The 24,018-nt window shown below is 47.6% G+C and overlaps 1 protein-coding gene across 50 annotated transcripts in view; it reads left to right on the forward strand.

Moving 5' to 3' along the window:
• Positions 1–24,018, forward strand: part of MADD (MAP kinase activating death domain) — a 38,613-nt gene that overhangs the window by 10,120 nt on the left and 4,475 nt on the right. For 2 of the 50 annotated variants that reach the window (XM_044749671.2, XM_044749688.2), the window contains exons 10-33: positions 30–186; positions 470–573; positions 666–847; positions 1,237–1,490; positions 1,742–1,881; positions 2,700–2,801; positions 4,121–4,180; positions 4,540–4,642; positions 5,004–5,190; positions 5,288–5,438; positions 6,018–6,224; positions 7,977–8,030; positions 8,967–9,067; positions 9,650–9,733; positions 10,067–10,225; positions 12,537–12,645; positions 12,917–12,979; positions 13,215–13,335; positions 13,438–13,543; positions 14,681–14,791; positions 17,404–17,511; positions 22,286–22,450; positions 22,681–22,753; positions 22,893–22,999. In XM_044749671.2, coding sequence (XP_044605606.2) covers positions 30–186; positions 470–573; positions 666–847; positions 1,237–1,490; positions 1,742–1,881; positions 2,700–2,801; positions 4,121–4,180; positions 4,540–4,642; positions 5,004–5,190; positions 5,288–5,438; positions 6,018–6,224; positions 7,977–8,030; positions 8,967–9,067; positions 9,650–9,733; positions 10,067–10,225; positions 12,537–12,645; positions 12,917–12,979; positions 13,215–13,335; positions 13,438–13,543; positions 14,681–14,791; positions 17,404–17,511; positions 22,286–22,450; positions 22,681–22,753; positions 22,893–22,999 — 3,008 coding nt within the window. The remainder of the gene's footprint in view (positions 1–29; positions 187–469; positions 574–665; positions 848–1,236; positions 1,491–1,741; positions 1,882–2,699; positions 2,802–4,120; positions 4,181–4,539; positions 4,643–5,003; positions 5,191–5,287; positions 5,439–6,017; positions 6,225–7,976; positions 8,031–8,966; positions 9,068–9,649; positions 9,734–10,066; positions 10,226–12,536; positions 12,646–12,916; positions 12,980–13,214; positions 13,336–13,437; positions 13,544–14,680; positions 14,792–17,403; positions 17,512–22,285; positions 22,451–22,680; positions 22,754–22,892; positions 23,000–24,018) is intronic. The other 48 variants (XM_070487614.1, XM_044749691.2, XM_044749673.2 and 45 more) reach the window with 33 other exon arrangements.

Here is a 24,018-nt window from a genome sequence, read left to right on the forward strand (position 1 = left end):
TAACTCTGTTCTTTTTTCTCCTTGGGTAGACATGTTTGATCCAGCCCTGATTGGTGACAAGCCAAAGTGGTATGCTCACCAGCTGCAGCCCATCCATTATCGAGTCTATGATAGCAATTCCCAGCTGGCCGAGGCGCTGAGCGTGCCACCGGAGCGTGACTCTGACTCTGACCCTACTGATGACAGGTGAGCAGTCCCTGTGGCAGCAAATCAGTTTTCTAAGGTAAAGAGGCTCTCATTAGCCTTTATTTAGTGCAATGACAAAATCTCAGAGGATTTAGACATCAGTCTTTGAAGGCTTGAGTTACATTTTGGTTGATGGTTTTATGTTAATTTCCTTATTTTATCTTGTTCCCTGGCCTTGAGTTAAGAATTCTCCTCTTTTTATTTTTCCTAATGCTGATTGCTGATTCTTTACCCTGCCCCTTCTTTCTGTTTTATTTTTGTTTTTATGCTCTTCACTCTGCAGCGGCAGTGATAGTATGGATTATGACGACTCAAGCTCTTCTTACTCCTCCCTTGGTGACTTTGTTAGTGAAATGATGAAATGTGACATCAATGGTGACACTCCTAGTAAGTGCACTTGGGGAGAACGGCCAGCTCTGGGCAGGGTTTGGGGTTCCGGGATGGTGTGGTCAGTACCTGCCTCCCTTGGGTTTTGGCAGACGTGGATCCCCTGACACACGCGGCACTGGGGGATGCCAGTGAGGTCGAGATTGATGAGCTGCAGACCCAGAAGGAAGCAGAGGAACCTGGCCCAGACAGCGAGCACTCTCAGGAAACCCCCCTGCTGCGCTCCAGCTCCAGCCCCACCGCCGGCAGCAGCCCCATCCGTGGAGCCAGTTCTGTACGTGAGGAGCTGGAGGGGTGGGTAAATGGGAACTGTTACGTGGGCTGTGGGCCTCACCTCTATTAGGAAAGCTGGGATGAGGCTGCTCATTTAATTTGCTGCTTTCTTCACAATCTCCCGTCTTCCTCTCCATTAGTCCTATAGCTTAGGGCCTATGAGATAGAGTTTTGACCCCAGAAGGAGGTCACTGGCCTTTGTTCAGGATTTAGCTAAGATCCCCCTTGCATCGTTTTTGGGACCAGAGAACAGGCATGTCACGGAGATCCTTTCTCACACATTCCTTAGTATAGGAATCTGACAGGCCTGGCTTGGCTCTGCCAAACTGAGAATACAGGAAGGCGTCACTGGGCACCGGGTGACTACTTTTTATTTGATATGGCCTTTAGGAACCTGCTGACTCAACAAAGATGGATGATAAGACAGCAGTAGGCGTCTCCAAGCCCCCCACTACCCTGCCTCCCAGCATTGGCAAGTCGAGTGTGGACAGGCGTCAGACAGAAATTGGAGAGGGGTCAGTGCGCCGGCGAACCTATGACAATCCATACTTCGAGCCCCAATATGGCTTTCCCCCTGAGGAAGATGATGATGAGCAGGGGGAAAGTTACACTCCCCGATTCAGCCAACATGTCAATGGCAATCGGTGAGAGCCTGGGGATTCCTTCTAGATGGGTGACTGAAGGATCTCCTCCAGTGGACCCCGGGCGAGGGTTAATCAGAAAGTCTGACAAATCTGAATGCTCTCGTGGTCCTGCCATCCCCAGAGGGTGGCACTTTGATCCAGGCATTTAGGAATTGTGGGAAGGGAGCGGTGATGGCAGTGTAGCATCAGGCCCACACGCCCAAGGTTAGGTACCCCTGCCTGGGGCTCATAGGTGCCACTGTGCATTCAAGGGCTCAAAAGCTGCTGCGGCCCAACAGCTTGAAACTGGCAAGCGACTCAGACGCAGAGTCGGACTCTCGAGCGAGCTCTCCCACCTCCACCGTCTCCAACAACAGCACTGAGGGCTTCGGGGGCATCATGTCTTTCGCCAGTAAGTGCCTTCAGCTCCCTCATGCTTCTGTCCCGGTTTCTCTCCTGCAGGGCCTGGCCACGGCCGATGCTGCTTAGAACTGCCGATATTGGGTTGGGTTGGCATTATCAAGTCCCGGTTCAGGTCGTTTGGGTGACACTGAGTAAGGTATTTTCCAAGGAGGTCAGTGAAGAACAGGGACAGGATTAGTCATTGTCTTTATACCTGGAGGTTTCAGTCTGTTTCAGGTAAGAGCTGGTCAACTGAAAAATTGTCATATTAAAAATCATACACTTGTACATACATTTTGTGGAGATATTCTGGTCAAATTTGATTTGGGTATCTGTCTGATATCTTCTTTGCCTGGGGAAGGACGCTTTCGTGAACATGCTTTGAAATCTATACGAGACTGACTTTTGTGCATAGACAGTGTTTCCAGAAATGAGGGGCAGTGTCAGTTAAAGATTGAAGACAGACGAAGGCCCAGAGAAAGTCAACATAAGGGATAATTGTGGTCATGGGTTTTTCAGAAGCCGGGGAGGGACAGTGCCAACTTCAGACCAGAGGCACATTTTGCCGGCTTTCATGCTGAGTTCCTAGGAGATGAGACTTGGCTATTGTCATGGGAGGTAGTCAGAGAAGGTGGTTATCGGGTTTTGAGCAATCCTGGCAGTGGCCCCTTTATTTGCTCTGAGTTAGACTTTGTCCTGTGTGAGGTAGATCAGAGGCACCGGGATTGTGTGTGAAAGGAGACAGGTGAAGATGATATGACAGTCATTGGAGAATGATGCTTTGATTTGTTTCCCCCTCACTCACTGTTCTCACTCTCCCCTTGATAGGCAGCCTGTATCGGAACCACAGCACAAGCTTCAGTCTTTCAAACCTCACGCTGCCCACCAAAGGTGCCCGAGAGAAGGCCACGCCCTTCCCCAGCCTGAAAGGTAACTCCGGCCCTCCTTTTGCCAAGCACAGCTGCTGCCTGGGGTTCTCCAGGGAGTACTCAGGGCTCTGGGTGCTTGTCTGGAGCCCCGTGTGTGGTGAATTCTTTGGTCTGGCTGTTGTCCCTCATCTTGCTTCTCATGGCTTTCACTGCACATCATGGGCTCTTGCTGGGTTTTAGATGGAAACTCTTTGTAGCTAAAGAGAAGGCCCTGATGTATCATTCGGGACAATGGCAACTGTGGGATTACTGCTGCTTCTGGGGGAACTTCATCAGAGTTACGTAATTCACACAGGGATCCTCAGCTGCCACCAGTCATCTGCCAGGTTCCCACTGTGTGACCCTAGGACGAACTCCATCCCGATGGTCTGGCCCACCAGGGGATGGTTGTGCAAAGCCTGGCAGGGTTTGTAGAGTCAAGAAACCTTTCCTTGGCTTCATGTCAACCATAGGGCCGTGAGCGGGCCAGGTCGTATTGGTTGGCTGCTAGGGGCAGTTAAGATTATTTGATTTTCACTTGTGATCTCTGACGGTTTGAAGGGCTCTTCTGAATTTATTCTGACTTTTGTTTGTTCTCTCTGGATAGTGTGCTGGAATATTTAATCACAGTAGAAAGCACAGTGAGAAGCAGCTCCATGTATTTTTTAACTGACCTCTCTTCCCAATGATTAAAAATGTCGGAAACCTGAGAAATGTTTGGTGGGGATGGGAACATGGGAGAGATGGGCAAAAGGACATCATACCTGGTGGCGTGGGGAACTAGCTAGCACTCAGAGTGAATCCACCTCCGGCTCGGTAGGTCGGGCATGGAAAGGTGTTAGCGTCACAGGCTTTCACGTGATCAGTAAAGGGGAGAGCCGTTGAGACGCCGTCATTGCATGCTGACGCTTCACTTCATCTGCTGCACTTGTCGCTCCCATCCACCTCCCATCCTCACACCCCACCCCCCTTCCCATGACAGCATCTGCAAGATGGGTCTCTTCCCTCTGCACACCCGCAGGCCCTCTGGACCCCTGTGCTAGATGTTTCATGACAACCAGTGGTCCCTCTTTCGTGCATGCGCCTGTTTAGTACCTGAAGGCTCCTTGTGTCATTTTCCCCGCCCCTGGCTTGGAGAGGCCGTAGTCTTAGGGATGGTCTTTCCTAGAGCCTTGGTAGTCTCCTGGTCACTTGGCTTCCAGCTCTGAGGTGCCTGAGAGCCAAGGTTATGTGCACTAAGCTTTGGGAGAATGCTCACGTTGTCTGACTTACAGCTCCGTTGAGGGGTCTCGGGGTTGTGGTATCGTGGTGCACCTACTAATTGTGTATTTTGTGTCCCAGTATTTGGGCTAAATACTCTAATGGAGATTGTTACTGAAGCCGGCCCCGGGAGTGGTGAAGGTGGGTCCTGCCCGTGAGCTGTGCATGATCTTTTTTCCCTAGCATCTTCTGTGCCTGCCTGAGGGCCATCCTCCTCATGGAGCAAGCGGCATCACACGAGTGACCTGCCTTGCCCGTCCCCTGTGACGCCCATGCTTGCCCATGGGGCGTGCTGCTGGTGCATGTAGAGTGGCCTGAGTCTCCAGCCCCACTTCCTCCACGTTGCCATGGCTGGTTTCTGCCTATATGTGATGGCCTGGTGCCACCCTCACCTAGCCCTTCTGGGGAACAGGTGTGGGACATGGCTACTCAGGGCTGTGCTGACACTGGCTGTTGGACTACGATAGTGACGTCTCTCATTCCTACCTTCCTGGCTATAGGAAATAGGAGGGCCTTAGTGGACCAGAAGTCTTCTGTCATTAAACACAGCCCGACGGTGAAAAGAGAGCCTCCCTCACCTCAAGGTCGATCCAGCAATTCTAGGTAATAAATGGCAGAGCTGTTTTGACAGTTATCTGATAGAAGTAGCAATTCCTGTACCAAACTTTAGGGATGCTCAAGAGTGGGAGAGAAGTAGATGAAATCAGTTCTTGCTATCACTTCTCCTTCTGGCTCAGTCAGTCCCCGTGCAGCGGTAAAGCTCACGGCATCAGGGAGAGTGCAGCAGCAGCAGTGGGCGCTTAGGCAAACCAGGCTGCCTGGTGCCGGGGGGGCTGCAGTGCACTTGGACAGTTGGAGACTTGGCTTTGTGTTTTGCCCCTGGAGGCAAGCATCTAGTCTGGTGAAAGGGGGGATGCTCTGCAAAGAAGCTGATGACCACAGAAGTGGTGTGTGGACCCCGTAGTGAGAACCAGCAGTTCCTGAAGGAGGTGGTGCACAGCGTGCTGGATGGCCAGGGCGTTGGCTGGCTCAACATGAAAAAGGTGCGACGGCTGCTGGAGAGCGAGCAGCTGCGAGTCTTTGTGCTGAGCAAGCTGAACCGCACGGTGCAGTCAGAGGACGATGCCCGGCAGGACATCATCCCAGATGTGGTCAGTGTTTGGGGTTGGGAGTTGGAATCAACTGGGAATAGGGACCTGGACACGAAGGGCAACTTTGCCAACTCTCACCCCTGGGTCATTGTTGCAGGAGATCAGTCGAAAGGTGTACAAGGGGATGTTAGACCTGCTCAAGTGCACGGTACTCAGCCTGGAGCAGTCCTATGCGCACGCAGGTCTGGGTGGCATGGCCAGCATGTTTGGGCTTCTGGAGATCGCCCAGACCCACTACTATAGTAAAGGTAGGGATCATACCAGCTGGGCAGCGTGCCGTCCACAACTCTCTCACTTGTCTCCAAAGAAAGTAAGCTTGTCCCCTTGACAAGTTTCCAGTGCCAACCCGCTTCCCCTCGGGCCTCGAGATTTCACTGTTTAATGCATGTTGATATGGACTGGGGATTTTTCTGTCATGAAAAAGAAGATGTCAGCTTTTCTTTCCTTGCACTTGTTCCATTCCACATCCTCCTGTATTTCCACTTCTCCCGCCTCATTTTCATACGTTGATTCTCGCTCGCTATTTCTTTTGACCTTTTCCTCTTTTTTTTTTAAGATTGGCCCTGAGCTAACATCTGTTGCCAGTTTTCCTCTCTTTTTTTTCTTCCTCCCCAAAGCCCCAGTACATAATTGTGTGTCCTGGTTGTAAGTCGTTCTGGTTCCTCCATGTGGGACGCTGCCACAGCATGGCTTGATGACCTATGTATAGCTCCGTGCCCAGGATCCAAACTGGTGAACCCTGGGCCACTGAAATAGAGCATGCAAACTTAACCACTCTGCCACGGGGCCGGCCCCTGACCTTTTCCTATATTTGATCTTTTCCTCAGAACCAGACAAGCGGAAGAGAAGTCCAACAGAGAGTGTAAATACACCAGTTGGCAAGGATCCTGGCCTGGCTGGGCGGGGGGACCCCAAGGCTATGGCACAGCTAAGAGTTCCCCAGCTGGGACCTCGAGCACCAAGTGCTGCAGGAAAGGGTCTCAAGGAGCTAGACACCAGAAGTTTAAAGGAGGAGAATTTTGTAGCCTCTATTGGTATGTATTGCTTGTTTGGTGTGATGGAGGGGTCCTGGCTTCTTAAATATCCCTCCCTCCTTTCAATTCATCCAGAATCCTTTCTCTTCCCCATGCTTTGCTTTCTGAAGAGGGAGATAGATTTGTGTCCATTTCTAATGGTATTTCTTTATACTTCTCTATCCCTTATGCTTCATTGCCAGCTGCCCCCACCTACATCTTAGAGGAAGGATGGAAGTTTTGATTAGAGGGCCCCAGTGAGGTTTAGTGCAGGGAGTCTGAGCTGTACTCCTGGTCCCTTTTTATTTGCATCTGGATTTCTTCACATAGTGGAGAGGCCACATGCGCTTCTGGAAGCTATAAGGAAGTTTATGGATGCATCTTTGGGCTATAAAATTATGATCGTCTGGGTCTCTCAAGCCAAGTTTCCCCGACCAGCCATTACACTGCCCTTGAATTTGCTCCTCTGGGGCATGTCCAGAAACCCCATTTCCCTGGGTTCTAGACCCCAAGGTGTAGAATTCTGAGTCAGCTTTTCTTTAAACCTGTCCTTCCTGTACTTGATTAAGAGCTTGCTTACATTGGGTGTTTCTCCATTCCCACTAGGGCAGTGCCTTAGTGAGCTCTCTGGGTGTCACCTCTGTTTGACTCACTCTCTACCTGACCTTGAGTCATCTAGCTTGTGTCTTTCTCTTTCTGCTTCTAGGTCCCTGGGTGGTGTGCTTCTAGCTGATGCCTCTTTGCCACAAGCATTAGCAGTGGCTTTATGCTCCCATAAATGGTAATGAGGGGCCAGTTTCCTTTTTAGGGGAGCTATACTTCTCTGGCCAGCAGAATATTATCCTAGTGGCAGTCGACCCTGCCTTTCTCCTGCCTAATGTGACGTTCTAGAAAAAGGACTAACCTACAGTTCTGGTCATCTGGAGTTTTAGTCCTGTCTCTGCCCCCAGCTAGGAATGCGACGTTAGGCAAATCACTTTCCCCCTTGGGTCTCTCTCTCCTCATCTGGGAGACGAGGAGATTGGACGAAATCGACTCTGAAGTTCCTCCGGGAGAGGAATTGCTATGATCGATATTCTTTCTTCTTTAACCTTCCTAAGATGCTATTCTTGACTGTTTGGTGTTCTCTGTCACCTCTGCCGGAAGCATTTTCCAAGACGACGGGCTCAGGAAGGGTCTCTTCCTAGGGCAGGCACTGATGCTGAGGGTGGATTGGGGTTTTTGGTAGCAACACGGGGGGGTGTCTGCTGCCTGCATGGGTGGCCTCTGTCCAGTCCACTGAATCAAGCAGATTTGTGCTCGTGCTTCTCAAACCCTTTGGCTGCTTGAGGTGATCATCTGTCTTATCTGGAATCTTTAAAAATTGCAGTTGCCCAGCTCATTTGGCAGAGAGAGCACGGCATGGTGGAAGTTTAAACTGATCCTAAGTTCCGGGGTCTTGAGCAAGTGCCCCAGCCTTTGTAGGATCAGTTTCCTCGTGCCGACGTGACCAAGCTTGATCAAAGGCTCTTCCAGCTCGAACGTCCTGTAGGGTTTTTACTGCCACACTGAGGTTAGGATAGGAATTTGGAGTCTTTAGTTCATGAGTTGGGGGGAAGGCGTTAGCTCTCTTGATTTTTAACCCCCCCCAAAGGAAGATCTCTTTTTATCTCTTGCTTTGTAATCCTGCGCCTGAGACTGAATCAACTCGGGTGGGGGGTTTCCATTTCGTCTGTCTGACCAGCCTCTGACTCTCTCTGTCTTTCTCTCCTGCTTACATTGCATCTGGGGTAGAATTGTGGAACAAGCACCAGGAAGTGAAAAAGCAAAAAGCTTTGGAAAAACAGAGTAAGGAACAAATGCCCCTTCCTGTTCCCAAGTCTCCCATACCTGCCAACTCCCCAGGCCCAGTAGGGGCAGGCTCCCTTTGCCGGCCCCACCCCAAATTTGCTCTTGGGGGGTATTTGGAATGAAAGCAGGTAGGTGGTATGTGACTCAGAGGTATGTGGCTTGTAGGCTGCTTCTCCCCCCCTCCCCTCGTAGCCATCAGGCATAATCAGGGCATCCACGGAGCACGGTCCCTTAGAACTTGGTTTTCTATTGCTGCAGAGTTGGTGGGGAGAACCTCATTGGCTCATACCTCCCTCACCCTTTAGAAGGCCTGTGGGCACAGTTGGCAGAGATGGTTGCTGTCCCTCCGTGTTGAGTCTGTAGCTGCCCAACTCTCTCTGGTGGCTTGCCTAGGCACGCTTTCTTGCTTTCTGTCATTCTGTCTTTCTGCCATACCACTGTGGGTGGGTGGGGAAAATGGGGGTGGTTTTATGTCAAATATAGAAGTTGTAGGGTGGGGGTAGGCCGTGTCCATTGAAACAGCTGGTAGTTCTTTATCTCACTGGGCACGTCCTTTTCTAGCTCCTTTAGATGCCTTTGTTTGGGGAGCACTGAGTGACCTGGGGACCCTTAAATGGTTTCAGGCACCACTGAAGCTCTGACTCTGAGTGCAGTGGAATGTGGTCTGGACTTTTGTTTGTGGAGCCTTTCTTTTTTAGGATAATTTGCTCAGAATTTTCTCAGGTTGAGAAGATGGCTGCAGAACCCCTTGAGACCAGGTCTCATTTTTCCGACTTGGTTCTTAAGGCATCTGGGGACTTCTTCCGCTGGGGCCTGGAGAGGTGACTGGGACGTGCTGAACAGGCCTGGGTCCAGGCCGTGTGCTCGCCCCCTCCCTTCACCAGCCTGCCCCCAGCCTCTGGGTACTGAGTAACAGAATCTTCCCCTACTCAGGGCCTGAAGTAATCAAACCCATCTTTGACCTTGGTGAGACGGAGGAGAAAAAGTCCCAGATCAGCGCAGACAGTGGTGTGAGCCTGACATCTGGTTCCCAGGTTTGTGGCAACCTTGTTGAGAATTGTGAGGATTAAATTTGCTATCTCAGAATGCTTTGTTCAAACCAAAGCAAAACAAAATGACAGCCTTGAAACAATATAAATACCCAATAATAGGGGAATGATGAAATAAGTATGATATATCCATGTAATACAGTGTTGGTATCCATTAACGAACATATTTTCCAAAATTGAGTGACATGGGAAAATGGTTACAAACCTATATACAGAATGATTCCAAGTTTATTTTTAAAAGGTGTACAGAAAAGACCGAAAGGAAATATACTAAAGATTTAACAGTGATTAATGTACATGGTAGGTTTATGGTTTATTTTTATTTCCTTATTCTTTCATGTGTTTTTTATAATAAGCATGTATTTCTTTAATGTTTTTTATTTTTCTTATTATGTAAGTCATATGTAGTTTATATTCAGGAGAAAAATGAATTTCTCAAGACCTGTCTAGGGATGATAATAGAAGGGTGGGGATGGGAGAAAGAAGATGATAGAGTATTTATTAGGAAAACTGAGAGTAGCTAGGACACCTCCCCTAATGTGTCTGAGCGCCTGTGTCTTGTTTCAGAGGACTGATACAGACTCCGTCATCGGCGTGAGTCCAGCTGTTATGGTCCGAAGCTCAAGCCAGGACTCTGAAGTTAGCACCGTGGTAGGGGAACACCACACTGGCATCTTGGTGGGTGGGGTGTGGGTTCCTCTTTGGAAGAGGGGCCACTCTGTCCTCTGGAGGCTGTTCTTAGTCTCGTGTCAGCTTGGTTCTCATAGTGGAGATGGTTGTCTGCCATAGGTCTTTGTTCGTGGGATCAGACCCCGAGGTTTCACCTGGGGCTTCTCCTCATCTTGTAAAGAAGGTACTTCCGGAGGCTGTCTGACACGCCTCTGAAACTGGATACTTGTTTATGACAGCAGAGAGGTCTTCCAGCTTGGCATTTCTGGGACCCTTCCCTGGGGAATATCCCCTACTACCTCTTTTCCTTTCCAGGTGAGTAATAGTTCTGGAGAGACCCTTGGAGCAGACAGCGACCTGAGCAGCAATGCGGGTGATGGGCCAGGTGGCGAGGGCAGCGCCCACTTGGCAGGCTCGCGGGGCACTTTGTCTGACAGCGAAATTGAGACCAACTCGGCCACCAGCGCCATCTTTGTAAGCTCTGTTTACTAATAAGAAGAGACCATTTCTTTTTTTTTTTTTTTTTTAAAGATTTTATTTTTTCCTTTTTCTCCCCAAAGCCCCCCGGTACATAGTTGTGTATTCTTCGTTGTGGGTTCTTCTAGTTGTGGCATGTGGGACGCTGCCTCAGTGTGGTCTGACGAGCAGTGCCATGTCCGCGCCCAGGATTCGAACCAACGAAACACTGGGCCGCCTGCAGCGGAGCGCGCGAACTTAACCACTCGGCCACGGGGCCAGCCCCAAGAAGAGACCATTTCTTTAATGGGAGGGGGGTGGCTTAGAAAAGAATGAAAAGTTAGAAGGAAAAGAGGAAGTAGGGAATGGATAATCCTTATATATTTGACTTTAAAGAAAATGTTTCTTAAGGCTTTTTTTAGATTCATTTGACTTCATGATCTGGGGCTTTTAGAACCCTGTCCCGAATCATTGCTGAGATACTGCCCTGCCCAGTCAGATGAGGGCTTCAAATCGTGTGTCGCAATAACCCCCGTGTTTAAAATAGACAAAGTAACACCTCTGTGGCAATGTGGGGACAATTACAGCCCTTATTTACTGCCAGTCTGCGCATTTCTGTGGACTAGCCGAGTTTTATTCTGGTCACTTCCCATTTATATAGCGCCTTGAAATAGCGTTTCATTTTCGTATATTCCTAACAGTTATTTGGGAGTTTTCATCCATTAATAAACATCTCTTAAGTCATGCACTAAATGCCACATTTTGTACTAAGGAAACAGGGCTGAATAAGGCATGAAGCCTGCTCTCAAGAAGTTTGCAATTCATTCTAGCGCTGTGACCAGTTTCTTGGGAGAGGGGAGGAGCACAAAGCCTTAGGGAAAAAAGAATTTGCCCCAGGTCACACACGATAAGCCAGTGATCAGCTGGAATTAAATTCTTTTTGGTCCTTGCCTTTAGACACACTGCTTTTCAGTGTCTACACCCCTCTATAGGCAGCGTTAAGCTCTCGGATACACTTGCCACTTTGTTAGACAGAGTTGAAAATGAATATTCTTTACGGGAGCCCTTAGGTCCTTATCTTTGGTCTATGGGGAGAATGGAAGATGAAGTTTAAATGGAATCAATTATTTAACAGTGGTGAACATTCCCGCCCCCAGGGCTTTCTGTATATGTGTTTCTAGTAGAGCAAGTGACATCCCGGAGGGAAAGTGGGGGAATAAAATTGAGAGTCAGCAGAGCCATTCAGGTTAATGGACCTTAGCTCTCCCAGGGGCTAAAAGGACCATTTTCATAAGGCTATTTTCAGTCCTTCAGTGTGCTTCCCTTCTGGAGGCGCCGAGCCATGTTATGGAGTAAGAGTCTTGCAGCAACCATTCTGCTGTGTGCCACCTTTTCTGGCATCTTCCTGGGACAGATTCTTACGCGTCCTATCCTAGTGAGCAAGGGCTCTTTGTACAGTTGAGTTGCTGAGAGCAGTTCCCTAAATTTCTTGGCTCAGAAAAGGCTGTTTTAGCAGGAAATAAATTATGTTAAGGCAGAATGGTTCATTGAGCAGAGCGTTGGGCTCTGAGCCAGGGGCCTGGCATTTAGACACTAATTAGGCATTGCCTCATAACCTTTGATCAGTTGCTTCTCTGCTTACGCTGTCGCATGTGTTGTGAAATGAGCATGAAAGCTACCTCTTACCCAGCTGAAAATCTTTTTTGAATGAATAGAAAGTCTAATATCACAGAAGTGGCAGATAAAGTTAGTGATATTTCTAAGGGGCAGATGTTTCTAAGAGGAAAGAGGTAGGAAAGAGGAAATTAACATTTATCAAATACCATTTGCCAGGCACTGTTGAGTGCTTTATATGTATTTTCTAATTTAATTCTTGTAATAGTCCTATGAGGTAGATATTATAATCTTCCTTTTGCAGGTGAGGAAAATGGGACTCAGAGAAGGTAAGTTGCGTGCCTAAGGTCGCACAGCTAGTAAGAGGCAGAGAGCTGAACCTGGCTCAGTCCGACTTCGAACCCAATGTTGTTTCTACTGCATCATGCTGCTACAGAGAATTTGCCTTTTTTTTTTTTAATAGCCAAAAGTCTTACAGAGATTAAAGGGTAAAGATACGTCAAAATGCAAACTTGATCACATATTTTAGGAGGCAGTAACAGCAAGTAGGATTATGAGAGTGACTTCTGGTCAGATCCCTTGAGGCAAGCAGGTTGCTGGAGTGTGTGTTGCTCACGACAGTGACTGGTGTGTGAGCGTCCTGATGAGCTGCTTGGTTTACTTTGCTCCTACTCCTCAGTACCTCAGGAGCTGACCTGTCGCCTCTCCTCTGCAGGGTAAAGCCCACAGCTTGAAGCCAAGCGTAAAGGAGAAGCTGGTGGGCAGCCCGGTTCGCTCTGCTGAAGACGTAAGCCAGCGAGTCTATCTCTACGAGGGACTGCTAGGTGAGGCACAGCCTGGGAGGCCCTGCCCGGAAGAGAGCGGGACTCGGCCAGGGAAGTGGGGGCGCTGAACAGGGAGCTGCTCGGCTTCTTGCTGCTCTCAGTGCTGATGGTAGAGGGCATTTCTGAAGCAGGCAACTTCCTGGGTCTGGATCAAGCAGTGGGTGAAAACTAGAAGAGACTGGATTTTCGTATTAATCAATAGCCTCTGTCTTTCTGTCTGTCTTTCTTTGCTTTCTTGCTTCCATGGTCCTTCATTCCCACAAATTGGCAGGAAGGGACAAAGGATCGATGTGGGACCAGTTAGAGGATGCTGCTATGGAGACCTTTTCTATAAGTAACCACCTTTCTTTGCGTGCTGTGTTCATCCCTCCTCCTCGGGAGGGACTGGGCCTCACTCGGAGGCAGCCGGGGCTGGTGGCAGGAGTGTTAGATCTGGGGTGGAGAGGCTCGTGTTTCCTTTGCCCTGGAATTTGTAACGACTCCCTTTTATTTGGAGTTTACTCTGTTTTGGTTTGGCAGCTATATTCTTTATACGTATACGAGCCCCTAAAAAACTCTCTTCTACACAGGCAAAGAGCGTTCTACTTTATGGGACCAAATGCAGTTCTGGGAAGATGCCTTCTTAGATGCTGTGATGTTGGAGAGAGAAGGGATGGGTATGGACCAGGGTCCCCAGGAAATGATAGACAGGTATGAGCTTAGAAAAAACCCTTGGGAAAATGCAAATTTATCCTCTTCCCAGTTCTGTGGTCTCCTGTCTGGGGTCTGACTTGTCCCTGGTCCCCTGCTTAGGTACCTGTCTCTGGGAGAACATGACCGGAAGCGCCTAGAGGATGATGAAGATCGTTTGCTTGCCACGCTTTTGCACAACCTCATCTCCTACATGCTGCTGATGAGGGTAATGTTGATTTTGCTTATGCCCAGCTACTGCTGATGCTAGAAGGCAAGGCTTGTTCCTATTGCCTATATTCTGGCACAGTTGGGAAGCTGTCAGAGCGTCTTACCCAGGGCTTTTTCTGATTGAAAGTCTGAGGCCCCTCTGCAGCTCACACAGGATCCATTTATCTGAAGCTGCCAGGCTGTTGTGCTGAGGAATGTTGTAAAGATGATTGATGATTCCATACCATTCGTTTATTTTGAATTTTAAATGGGCTCCCTTTGCGAAGTAGTTTGAAGACACCACTAGAGCTCCCCACAAAAGACAATGAATTAAAAAAATAGATTCTTTTAAGTAGTAGGTTCTAAAACCTTAGAAAGGATGCCCAGAATTCACTTTTCACCACTAGCCCTTTATCATATAGAATTTTCCATAGATGTAAAAGGAGCTACCTATTAAAAAAATAATGGTAAATTCTAGTTTGACTTGGTTGTACTTGGTTTTCATAGCTGTGGAAGAAGTGCTACCAAACAGAAGAGTTTGGGCTTCGTGGCAGAGAGTTGGTTTGAATGAGCCCCTGGGTTCCTCCTCCTCCTGTTCCCCCAGCCTCTCTCAATGTGGAGGAATTAGTTGATCAAATGCAGTAACTGCCCTACCGGCCCACTTGGTTTGTTTCATTTTCTGTTGTAAGGTTCGCCCTGTTGAACTCCAGGGGTACCATTAACTCTGGCTGGAAAAGGGTGATGATCCTTGACCCAGGAAAGTGTCTCAGCTCCACTGAGTCCAGAATGTCGCTTCTCTAAGTCATTGTTTCTGAATTATATTCTGAGGAGCCCCAGAGTTTCTAGGGCCCCTTAAGGGTGAATGTTATGGTATTGGTTGGGGATAGGGAGGAAGTATCCCCTTCAACCCCAGTCCACTTGAAGCAGAACTGCTCTGAGAGCCACCTTTCTGCAGAAGCCACCTACAGACAGATTCGGGGCTTTTCTTCCCCGACTGTTGGCTGAATACACAGGTGAATGTTTTCTCTCACACTCACTGCTGTGGTCTTTCAGAATTCCACCTCTTTCAGATAGTGGGAAACTTACTTGTACATTCCCTCCACCTCAGTTAAGAGAAGAGCAGACCCCTTATTAAGATGCTCTTCTGGCTTTCCAGGTAAATAAGAATGACATCCGGAAGAAAGTGAGGCGCCTAATGGGAAAATCCCACATTGGGCTTGTGTACAGCCAGCAAATCAATGAAGTACTCGATCAGTTGGCAAACCTGGTAAGCATGTCTGGGCCGTCCCTTAGGCTCCCTTTCCACTGCACTTGTCAGCCTTCCAGGCTTGGGCCTTGTGGCCTTAATGCAGAGGCTTCCCGGTAGGTCATTTCTTGGCTTGTCTCACTGTGCGGCCTAGTTCACTCCCAGATGAAAATAGGGCAGTGGTCTTTGACTCTAGGTGAGGCATTGGCCTTTCTGTCCTGTGGCAGGATTCTCTGTTCAAAAACCATCCTATGCAGCCATTTCAGTGTGTGGTCTCTGCACCCCTCAGGATCTACAGGGTGAAAACTATTTTCATAATAACATTAAAATGTTATTTGCCTTTTTCACCGGATTGACATTTGCACTCGTGCAAAAGCAGTGGTGGGTCCAACCACTGGCACCTTAGCACAGTGAAGACAGTGCACCAGGCTGAGCTGTGGCCACTGTGGTCCTCACCTCCCACACTCTTGGTTAAAACAAGTGAATGTCCTCAATGATGCAGTTAAAACCATTAATTTTATTAAATCCGATCGTTGATTATATGTCTTTTTTTTTTTTAGAGTGTTGTAGGGATTTTGTTACATGTGTTCATACTACTCTGTTTTAGGTGACAAGTGTCTTCTCTAGGGTTCCAAGTCAATCAAACACCCCAGGCCCTGTTTTGGAAGGAAAATCAGCATGTCGTTTTTATACTCAAATCCTAATGGCCCAAGTCTCCCATCTAGTTAATCACTGGACACAGAGCCCCCTCGAAGTGTTTCCTGGTTATTTCTTGGAGTCCCTCACCTGTCCCAACCTGTGACAGCACACCTGGGGTTGGCCTTGCTCTGTCTCTCTGTTATCCTGCTTCTTAGAGAACACCAAGCTTTCTACTGTTTTTGTTGCACCTTTTTTTTTGAGGAATATTAGCCCTGAGCTTACATCCGCTGCCAATCCTCCTCTTTTTGCTGAGGAAGACTGGCCTTGAGCTCACATCCATGCCCATCTTCCTCTGTTTTACACGTGGGACGCCTGCCACAGCATAGCTTGCCAAGCGGTGCCATGTCCACACCCGGGATCTGAACCGGTGAACCCCGGGTCGCCGAAGTGGGACGTGTGAACTTAACCACTGCGCCACCGGGCCAGCCCATGCCCACCTTTTTTCCCTCTGGGGAACCAGCTGATCCTCCACTCTAATTATACATCTTTTTAAAATATACATAAAACATTTTTGTTGCAAGCCAAAATATGGTGATTATTTCCAGGAAAAGCAATTTGTGACAGTTTGAGTTGCAAGATGAACTGGAAGCTTTGTTCGTGGGACATTGTTTTTACTTGAAAGAATGACTAACAAACTGCTTATTCAGAGTTAGGTATTTGGCAGACATTTCTCAAAATTAATAAAGTGAGCCTGTTGTTTCAAGGACAACTGACAGTATTTGTTGCCAATGATGAGATTCAAGCTTTTAAGTGAAAATGAAAATTTTGGAAAAATTTTGAGCTCGAAGCTTTCTCATATTTAAAGACTTTTCTAACGAGATTGATGAAGCTATTAAGGAATGTGATTTTTTGATATTAGGTAATGAAATGTGTCAGCATTGGAAGAGCTGCATAATTCTGTGAACCAGTATTTTCCAAATGACCGATGTGTGATGTTATAAATTCAAATGTGGGTAAAAGACCCACTCAAATTGTAGGCAGACAAATGGATTTTAATGTAAAGTGTACAAAATGTGCATTGCATTGATGTGTGTTTCAGAGTCCACATTGCAGCTAATTTTAAAAAACTGCTACTTCTCAAATTTTTGTATAGTGTCAAAGAAGAATGTACGTATTTATCTGGAAAGAGTATTAAAATACTTCTCCCTTTTCCAAATACATATCTGCGAAGCTGTATTTTCTTTTCATACCCCAACCAGAGCAACGTATCATAGCAGATTGAATGCAGAAGCAGAGATGAGAATCCAGCCATTTTTTATTAAGCCAAACATTAAAGAGATTTTCAAAAATTTATAACAGTGCCATTCTTCTCATTTTTTTTGTTTCAGGAAATACAGTTATTTTACAAAAAATATTTATACCATGTAATAAGTTTATTATTAATGAATTATTCATTACTTTTTTTTTTTTTAAGATTTTTTTTTTTTTTCCTTTTTCTCCCCAAAGCCCCCCGGTACATAGTTGTATATTCTTCGTTGTGAGTCCCTCTAGTTGTGGCATGTGGGACGCTGCCTCAGCGTGGTTTGATGAGCAGTGCCATGTCCGCGCCCAGGATTCGAACCAACGAAACACTGGGCCGCCTGCAGCGGAGCGCGCGAACTTAACCACTCGGCCACGGGGCCAGCCCCAAATTATTCATTACTTTTAAATGAATTAATAAAGATTTAAAATTTTTTGTTTTAATTTCTAGTATGGTAAATATCTATAAAGGTAAACACATAAAAATAAGTTCTTGGGGGTCCTGAATGGTTTTTAAGAGCTATAGGAGTCTTGAGACCAAAGTTTGAGAACACCTCTGTGGTGGCCAGTGGCCAGCAGATGGCACTGTGCTAAGGAGGCTGATACAAATTTAATTGCGGAGTGGGGACTTCTTGGCCCAGTGCGCTCTGTGAGAGGGATGTATGGATGTCCTTGAAAGACCTCTCTTTCCTCAGAATGGACGTGATCTCTCTATCCGGTCCAGTGGCAGCCGGCACATGAAGAAGCAGACATTTGTGGTACACGCAGGGACAGACACGAATGGAGACATCTTTTTCATGGAGGTAGGTGCTGGGTCACGCTAGGGGCCGGAGGAACGTTTGAGAGTCACTAGGAACTAGAGCTGATGCCAGAATGTTTTCCTGTTTATCTCATTCATCTTCATGGTCCGTTTATCATCAAATTATCAGGCTCTTAAGTAAATATAAATAAATGGATATAATAGATGATTCCCAGCGTTTCTTTTCTAGATGTATATTGACTAGATGATATAGTCACACTGTCCTTAAGTCAGAGCAACGTAAAATGGTGTACGCTGGGAAGTCTTGCTCTCCTTACCTCTTCCACTCCATTTCCCATCCGCCTCACCTTTCTCCTGTAGGTAACCACTGTTATTGGTTTCCTTTGTATCTTCCAGTGGGCTTTTTGCGTAAACACAATAAAATATGAACGTGAATTCTTATTTTTCTCCTTTCTTACAGAAAGGTAGCACATAGTAGCCACTGATCTGTACCTTGCTTTTGTCACTAAGCCTGTCCTCGGGAGCTTCTGTATCAGTACAAAAGAGCTTTGTCAGCCTCTTTACAGCTGCGTAGTATTCCACTGTGTGACTGTCCCATGGCTTATTTAACCCAGCAGTATAGTGGTAGCCTTGGTTTTCTTCCAAATGTTTGCTGTTGCTGATAGTGCTACAATGAATGAGGCCACGTCTGCTTCATTTCACACGTGTGCAGGTTTATCTAAGAATTTCCAGAACTGGGATGGCTGGATCAAAGGGAAAATGCATGTGTAATTTTGGTTGATATGACTCTGAAGTATCTCTTAACATACAATAGTCCCATTCCTACTTTGCCATTTATTTTGTTGAAGAAATTTGCCCTATGGAGCATCTCGTATTCTAGATTTTTTGCAGATTGCATCTCCTTGGTGATGCTTAGCGTGTTTTTCTATCACTTGTATTTCTTATAAGCTAGTGGTTCGTTCTAGAGGTTTGATCAGTCTCCGATTCAGTGTTTTGGCAGGAATGCTTCCTAGGTGGCGCTGTGGCCTCATGTGGTCGTCTCTCTCCTAGTGATCAGTGGTTCAGATGTGGGCAGCCTGACGCATCTACTGTGAAGTTCCTCATTAGTCTTCTGATTTTGCTTATGGTATTTTTTTGCCACACAGAATTTTTTTACGTTTATGTAGTTGAATTAATCAATCATTTCTTTTATGGCTTCTGGATTTTGAGTTGTAGTTAGAAAAACCCTCCTGTACCCCAGGATTGTAAAGGAAATTGGCCTTGTGTTCTTCAGTTCTGTGTTATTAATTCTAAAATGGATCTCTTCTAAGTAATTGAAGGGGCCAAATACAACTCCTATATAAAGTAGTGGAATTAAATAATTTTGAAAAGTACTCTGTTTCCTTTTGGTTTAGTTGAATTTGATTTTCACATTCACAGCTTTTTGAAATGGTGGTTTATCAAACACGGGGTGAGAGTTCTGCTCTGAAGCAGAAACGTACATGTCGAAGTAGCTGAGAAGGGAGTCATTTTCATGTCACCCCAGAAGTGTTAGAATCTGGCTAGGTGCCTCTCGGAGCTGAGGGCTAACTTAGGACATCTACACCACCGTATGGGTGGCAGGGGATTCATGCCCTTTCCTTTTGAAAAATAAATCTCTCCTGGAGATTCCTTGAAGTATAGGACTCACTCTCGCCACTGTGCAGAGGAGCCTCGTAGCAAGTCCCTGGAGTATGGGATGGCTCCCTCACCTCGTAGATGCCTCTCCCTTAAGTATTGCCATACATAAGAGGGTACCCTGCTCACTGTTACAAAGTGGCTGCTGGCAGGTTATCTGATTTAGCTTTTCTTAGAGCACAGCCTGCTGGCTGCATGGTCAGCTGGATAGCAATTTTAAAATTGAACTTTTAAAATCATCTTTATTGCCTTTTTAAATTAAAAAAAAATTTTTTTTTAAGATTTTATTTTTCCTTTTTCTCCCCAAAGTCCCCTGGTACCTAGTTTTATATTTTTAGTTGTGAACCCTTCTAGTTGTGGCATGTGGGACGCCGCCTCAGCATGGCTTGATGGTGCCATGTCTGTGCCCAGGATCCGAACTGGCGAAACCCTGGGCCACCGAAGCAGAACGTGTGAACTTAACCACTCAGCCATGGGGCCGGCCTCTGTTGCCTTTTTTAAAATTACGAAAGTAAAACGGTATATGCTGTGAAAGTTTCAAACCATATAGAAGCAAAAGAAAGTAAAAAGGGAAAGTTTCCCTTCACTTCCTTCCAATGCCATGTCTCAGAGGCAACCACCATCAAAGAGTTTGGTGTGAATACTTTCAGATTTTAAAAAATGCATATTTGTGAGCCAGCCTTGATGGCCTAGCAGTTAAAAGTTCTGCACACTCCGCTTCGGTGGCCCGGGTTCCATTCCTGGGTGCTGAACCACACCACTTGTGTGTCAGTAACCATGCTGTGACAGAGGCTCACATAGAAGAACGAGAAAAACTTAACAGCTATACACAACTATATACTGGGGCTTTGAGGGATGAAAAAGGAAAAAAGGAGGAAGATTGGCAACAGATGTTAGCTTAGAGTGAATCTTCCCCAGCAAAAAAAAAAGACTGCTGACATCTTTAAAAAAAAATGCATATTTGTATAAATACCACTTAATTATATGGAATTTTGTTTTAGTGTTTACAAAAGTGGCATCAAACTACAAATATGGTTATATATTTTGGTTTTTATTCACTTAATGTATCACAGACATCTTTCCATGTGTATGTGTTATATAAATCTGTCTCTGTTTTTTAGGTGGATGCTTAGCCATTAGGTGTTATGTGGATGTACCATAATTTATTTAACTATTCCCTCCCACTGTGTGTTTTTTTTAAATGCCTCATTGAATATCCTTGAATATCTATCTTTTCACATTCATATGAGAATTTCTATAGAACAGATTCCTAGTGTGAAATTTCTGGATCAGGCTTATATATGTTGGAAATTTTGATTGATTCTGCTGAATTGCCATCCCAAAGACTGTTCCACTTCACACCTCCACCAGCAGCATAGGCAAGTGTGACACGTTATTCTCACCATCTCTCTAGCCTGGAAGCACGTGTTCTCCTAAACAGCTGTCCCTCTGCTTTACACGATGTTCTTAAAGGGTCATGGGACGTGGAGTGGTGTTCTCCATTTGCCACGTGGAGAAAACCGCAGTCAGATTGGGATGAGAATTCCCGTTTCCAGTTCCTGCTCTGCTCTTTTCACACATTTGTTCATAAGGCTTTGAGAACCCCAGTGAGTTCTTAGGTAGCAGACTGAGTGTGATAGTCTTGTGTGTGCCTTACTCATTCAGCTGACGTGTAGGGAGCACATGTCTGCCAGGCACTCTGCTCAGTCCGGGTTAGAGCAGTGAATAAGGGAGACCTGGTTTCCATTGCCCTCACGGGGCTGACAAGCCGCTGGGGAAGTCAGATAATTAAACAAACAGTGTCATAAAGTATGATGAGCACTGAGAAATGTTCGGGGGCAGGTGTTATGGGAATACATAGCAGAGAGCCTAGGAGTCATGGACCACTCCTCAGAAGTGATCTTTGAGCTTAGACTTGAAGGAAGAGTAGGAGTTAATGGCTGGAGTCGGGGAGGGGAAGAGTATTCCAGGATACTTGAGGTAGAATGGACGGGACCTGCTGGTGTCGTTAGAAGGAAAGGAAGGGGTCTTACATCCCTCCTTCATTTCTGGCGTGGGCAGCGGGGTGGGTGGCGACACCACGTACTCAAACAGGGGACTCAGAAGGAGGGTCCGCCCGGGAGGAGATGCTGAGTTCAGATTTGGACGTGATGAGTTCGAGGTGCTGCTTGTGACACATACGGAGAGAGGGAGGTTCAGGAACTGAGGAAGATGGGTCTCCTGTGGAGAAAGATGTGAGAACCGTCACCATGGTCATAATAATTATTATTGTATTTCTCTAATTATTCGTCGTTATAGCAGCTAACTCTAGAATACTTTTTATGCCCCTGCCTTTGTTCTCAGAGTTTTATGGACATTAACTTACTTTGTACTAACTCCATGAAGTAATTACTGTTACTGTCCTCGTCTCACACGTGAGGGAATGTAGATGCAGATTGATTTGCTCAAGGTGACACAGCGAAGTAATGGGACAGCAGGGGTCTGGGCCCAGGTGGTCTGACCTTAGACCTGTGCTCTAAAGCATTGTGCTTTAACATCTCCCGTAACAGTTGGAGCCGGAAGAATGGAGCCGTCACCGGAGGGAGAGTGTTGACCAAGAGGAGGATGTGAAGGGGGACTTTACCTGTTAATTGATAGCATCCTGTATTGTGTAATTTTTTTGTAATAAGCATTGCCCATGTGTCACTTGTGTAGTTAATTTTTTAAAAAATTGCAAAAATAGAGCCAAGCCAGGATTAGAAAATGCGTTGGTTCCATTTTTCTCCTTGGTTAAGTCTGCCGTAATCCCCTGCCTCTGTGCTTGTCAGCAGAGATGATCCCTGAGGTTGTGAGACGGAGGCATGAGCTATCCTTTAAATACTCTTAAGTGTGGGACATAGAGGAGGTAATAAACGTTGGTTGAACTGAAAAGTTGCCCTCCTTCGCGCTCCCAGCCTCCTTCCGGTGACGCCTTTTCTTTCAGCAAACCTTCTTGTGGACACTGTGTCCAGCAGTTCAGTCTTTGTGTCTCCACCTAAGGAAGCCTGTGAGCGTAACAGAAAACCTGTCTGGGAGGGGTGCCCCCAGGGCCATCCTTTCCCTGTGGGGACAGCGTCGAGTGGCCTGGGGTGGGCGAGATTCAAGCCGACCGGAACCGCGGACTGCTCTGTGCGCGTCTGCAGGTGTGCGACGACTGCGTGGTGTTGCGCAGTAACATCGGGACGGTGTACGAGCGCTGGTGGTACGAGAAGCTCATCAACATGACCTACTGCCCCAAGACCAAGGTGTTGTGCTTGTGGCGCAGAAACGGCTCTGAGACCCAGCTCAACAAATTCTATACTAAGAAGGTACCCACGGGGAGGTGCACGTTGAGGGCAAAGTGTTCAGTTTCTCGCAGAGAAGTTAAAATTCCAAAATCCATGCCTGGAGCCCCACTTTGCCTCTGGCTGCTGTGTCGGGTGGGTGGCGCTGTCTCTGAGGTCCTGGCATGGGCCCAGGCCTTCAGCAGCCGTTCGAGAGCAGAGGGTGGGACCTCAGGAAGGCCTGTGTGACAGGATGGCTCTCCCCTGTGCCGCAGTGTCGGGAGCTGTACTACTGCGTGAAGGACAGCATGGAGCGTGCCGCCGCCCGACAGCAGAGCATCAAACCCGGTGAGACAGCACAGTCCCCTGAGCCAGGGCCTTCCGTTTGTGTCCGTCGGTCCTTCTGAGTGTCAGAGACCTGGCAAGGGAGCTGGGCCTGGGCTTCCTCACGTCCCCACTGAGCTGATGGCCTCCTCCGTCACCACAGGACCTGAACTAGGCGGCGAGTTCCCCGTGCAGGACATGAAGACTGGTGAGGGTGGCTTGCTGCAGGTCACCCTAGAAGGGATCAATCTCAAGTTCATGCACAACCAGGTAGGTGCAGGTGGCACCGCGGGCTTCCTAGCCCTGTTCTTCCATTGGCCATAAGGATCGGTGTCCAGGTCCCCAGTGCTTTCCCAGTGAGCATGAGACAGGGTCTGGGGCCAGTGGGAGAATCGGAGCAGCTGGCCCAGAGAGAGAGATCAGAGGGGAGGGCACAGGGCTGTTGGGAGCACCGTGCCGGAGCCCCAGGGAGCCTGCGGGAGGCCAGGCAGGTGAGGGAGCCATGGCGGCTGGGCCGCCTCGTCCGTTAGACTGAGCTCAGTGTGAGTGGGAGCGTCTCCCTTGGCCCTTCGCCGCACAGTGTCTGCCTTCCCTCCTCCCCAGGGTGTGCTTTTGCTTGGTGGTTTTGCTTTGAGATCTAGACCGGCCCGTCTCCTCGTGTGTTTCCGGTGTGCGTGAAGCTTGTGTGCGTGTGAGCAGCTCGCGTCCGTCGTACGTGGAGTGTGTGTGTTTATTTGCCTTTTTCTCCTGCTGATTCTTCTTCCTATTCTTTTCCTTCCTCTGAGTGTCCCACCGTCCCCTGCTCCACAGGCCCTGCTCCCCTTCTTTTGGCTGGGGAGCACTTCAGGAGACATCCTCCCCTCGTGATTCCATCATAGAGCTGACTTTTTTTTCTCTTGGTCTTTTAACACAGTGTTACTTTTTCTCTCAGTGGACATTCCTTAAGCTAATTCCTTTCTGAGGCCAGCGCATCATCCCAGGTCCGTTCCCAGTTCTGACTCTTCACACAAGTGCCTTCCTTACCCCTTCCCCGGTGTGCTGGTTCCTCCCCTCGAGGCCCTGAGCCAGATCCCACCGTGCGAAGCACCACACCCCAGCCAGGCGGCAGATACGCAGAGGGTTGTGAACATCCGCACTCGGGCCTTCCTCCTCTGGCCATTTTAGTTCTGCTTTCAGGAATCTAGCTAGGCAGCTTTGGGGCGGTGGGCAGCAGCTGCCCAGGTGTCCTGGCAGTATGTTTTCAATAGTGTGTTAGCTATTAGTAATATTAGTGTACTAAATAGTGTATT

Source organism: Equus asinus, chromosome 17, assembly GCF_041296235.1.
Source record: "Equus asinus isolate D_3611 breed Donkey chromosome 17, EquAss-T2T_v2, whole genome shotgun sequence".
Taxonomy (NCBI): Eukaryota; Metazoa; Chordata; class Mammalia; order Perissodactyla; family Equidae; genus Equus; species Equus asinus.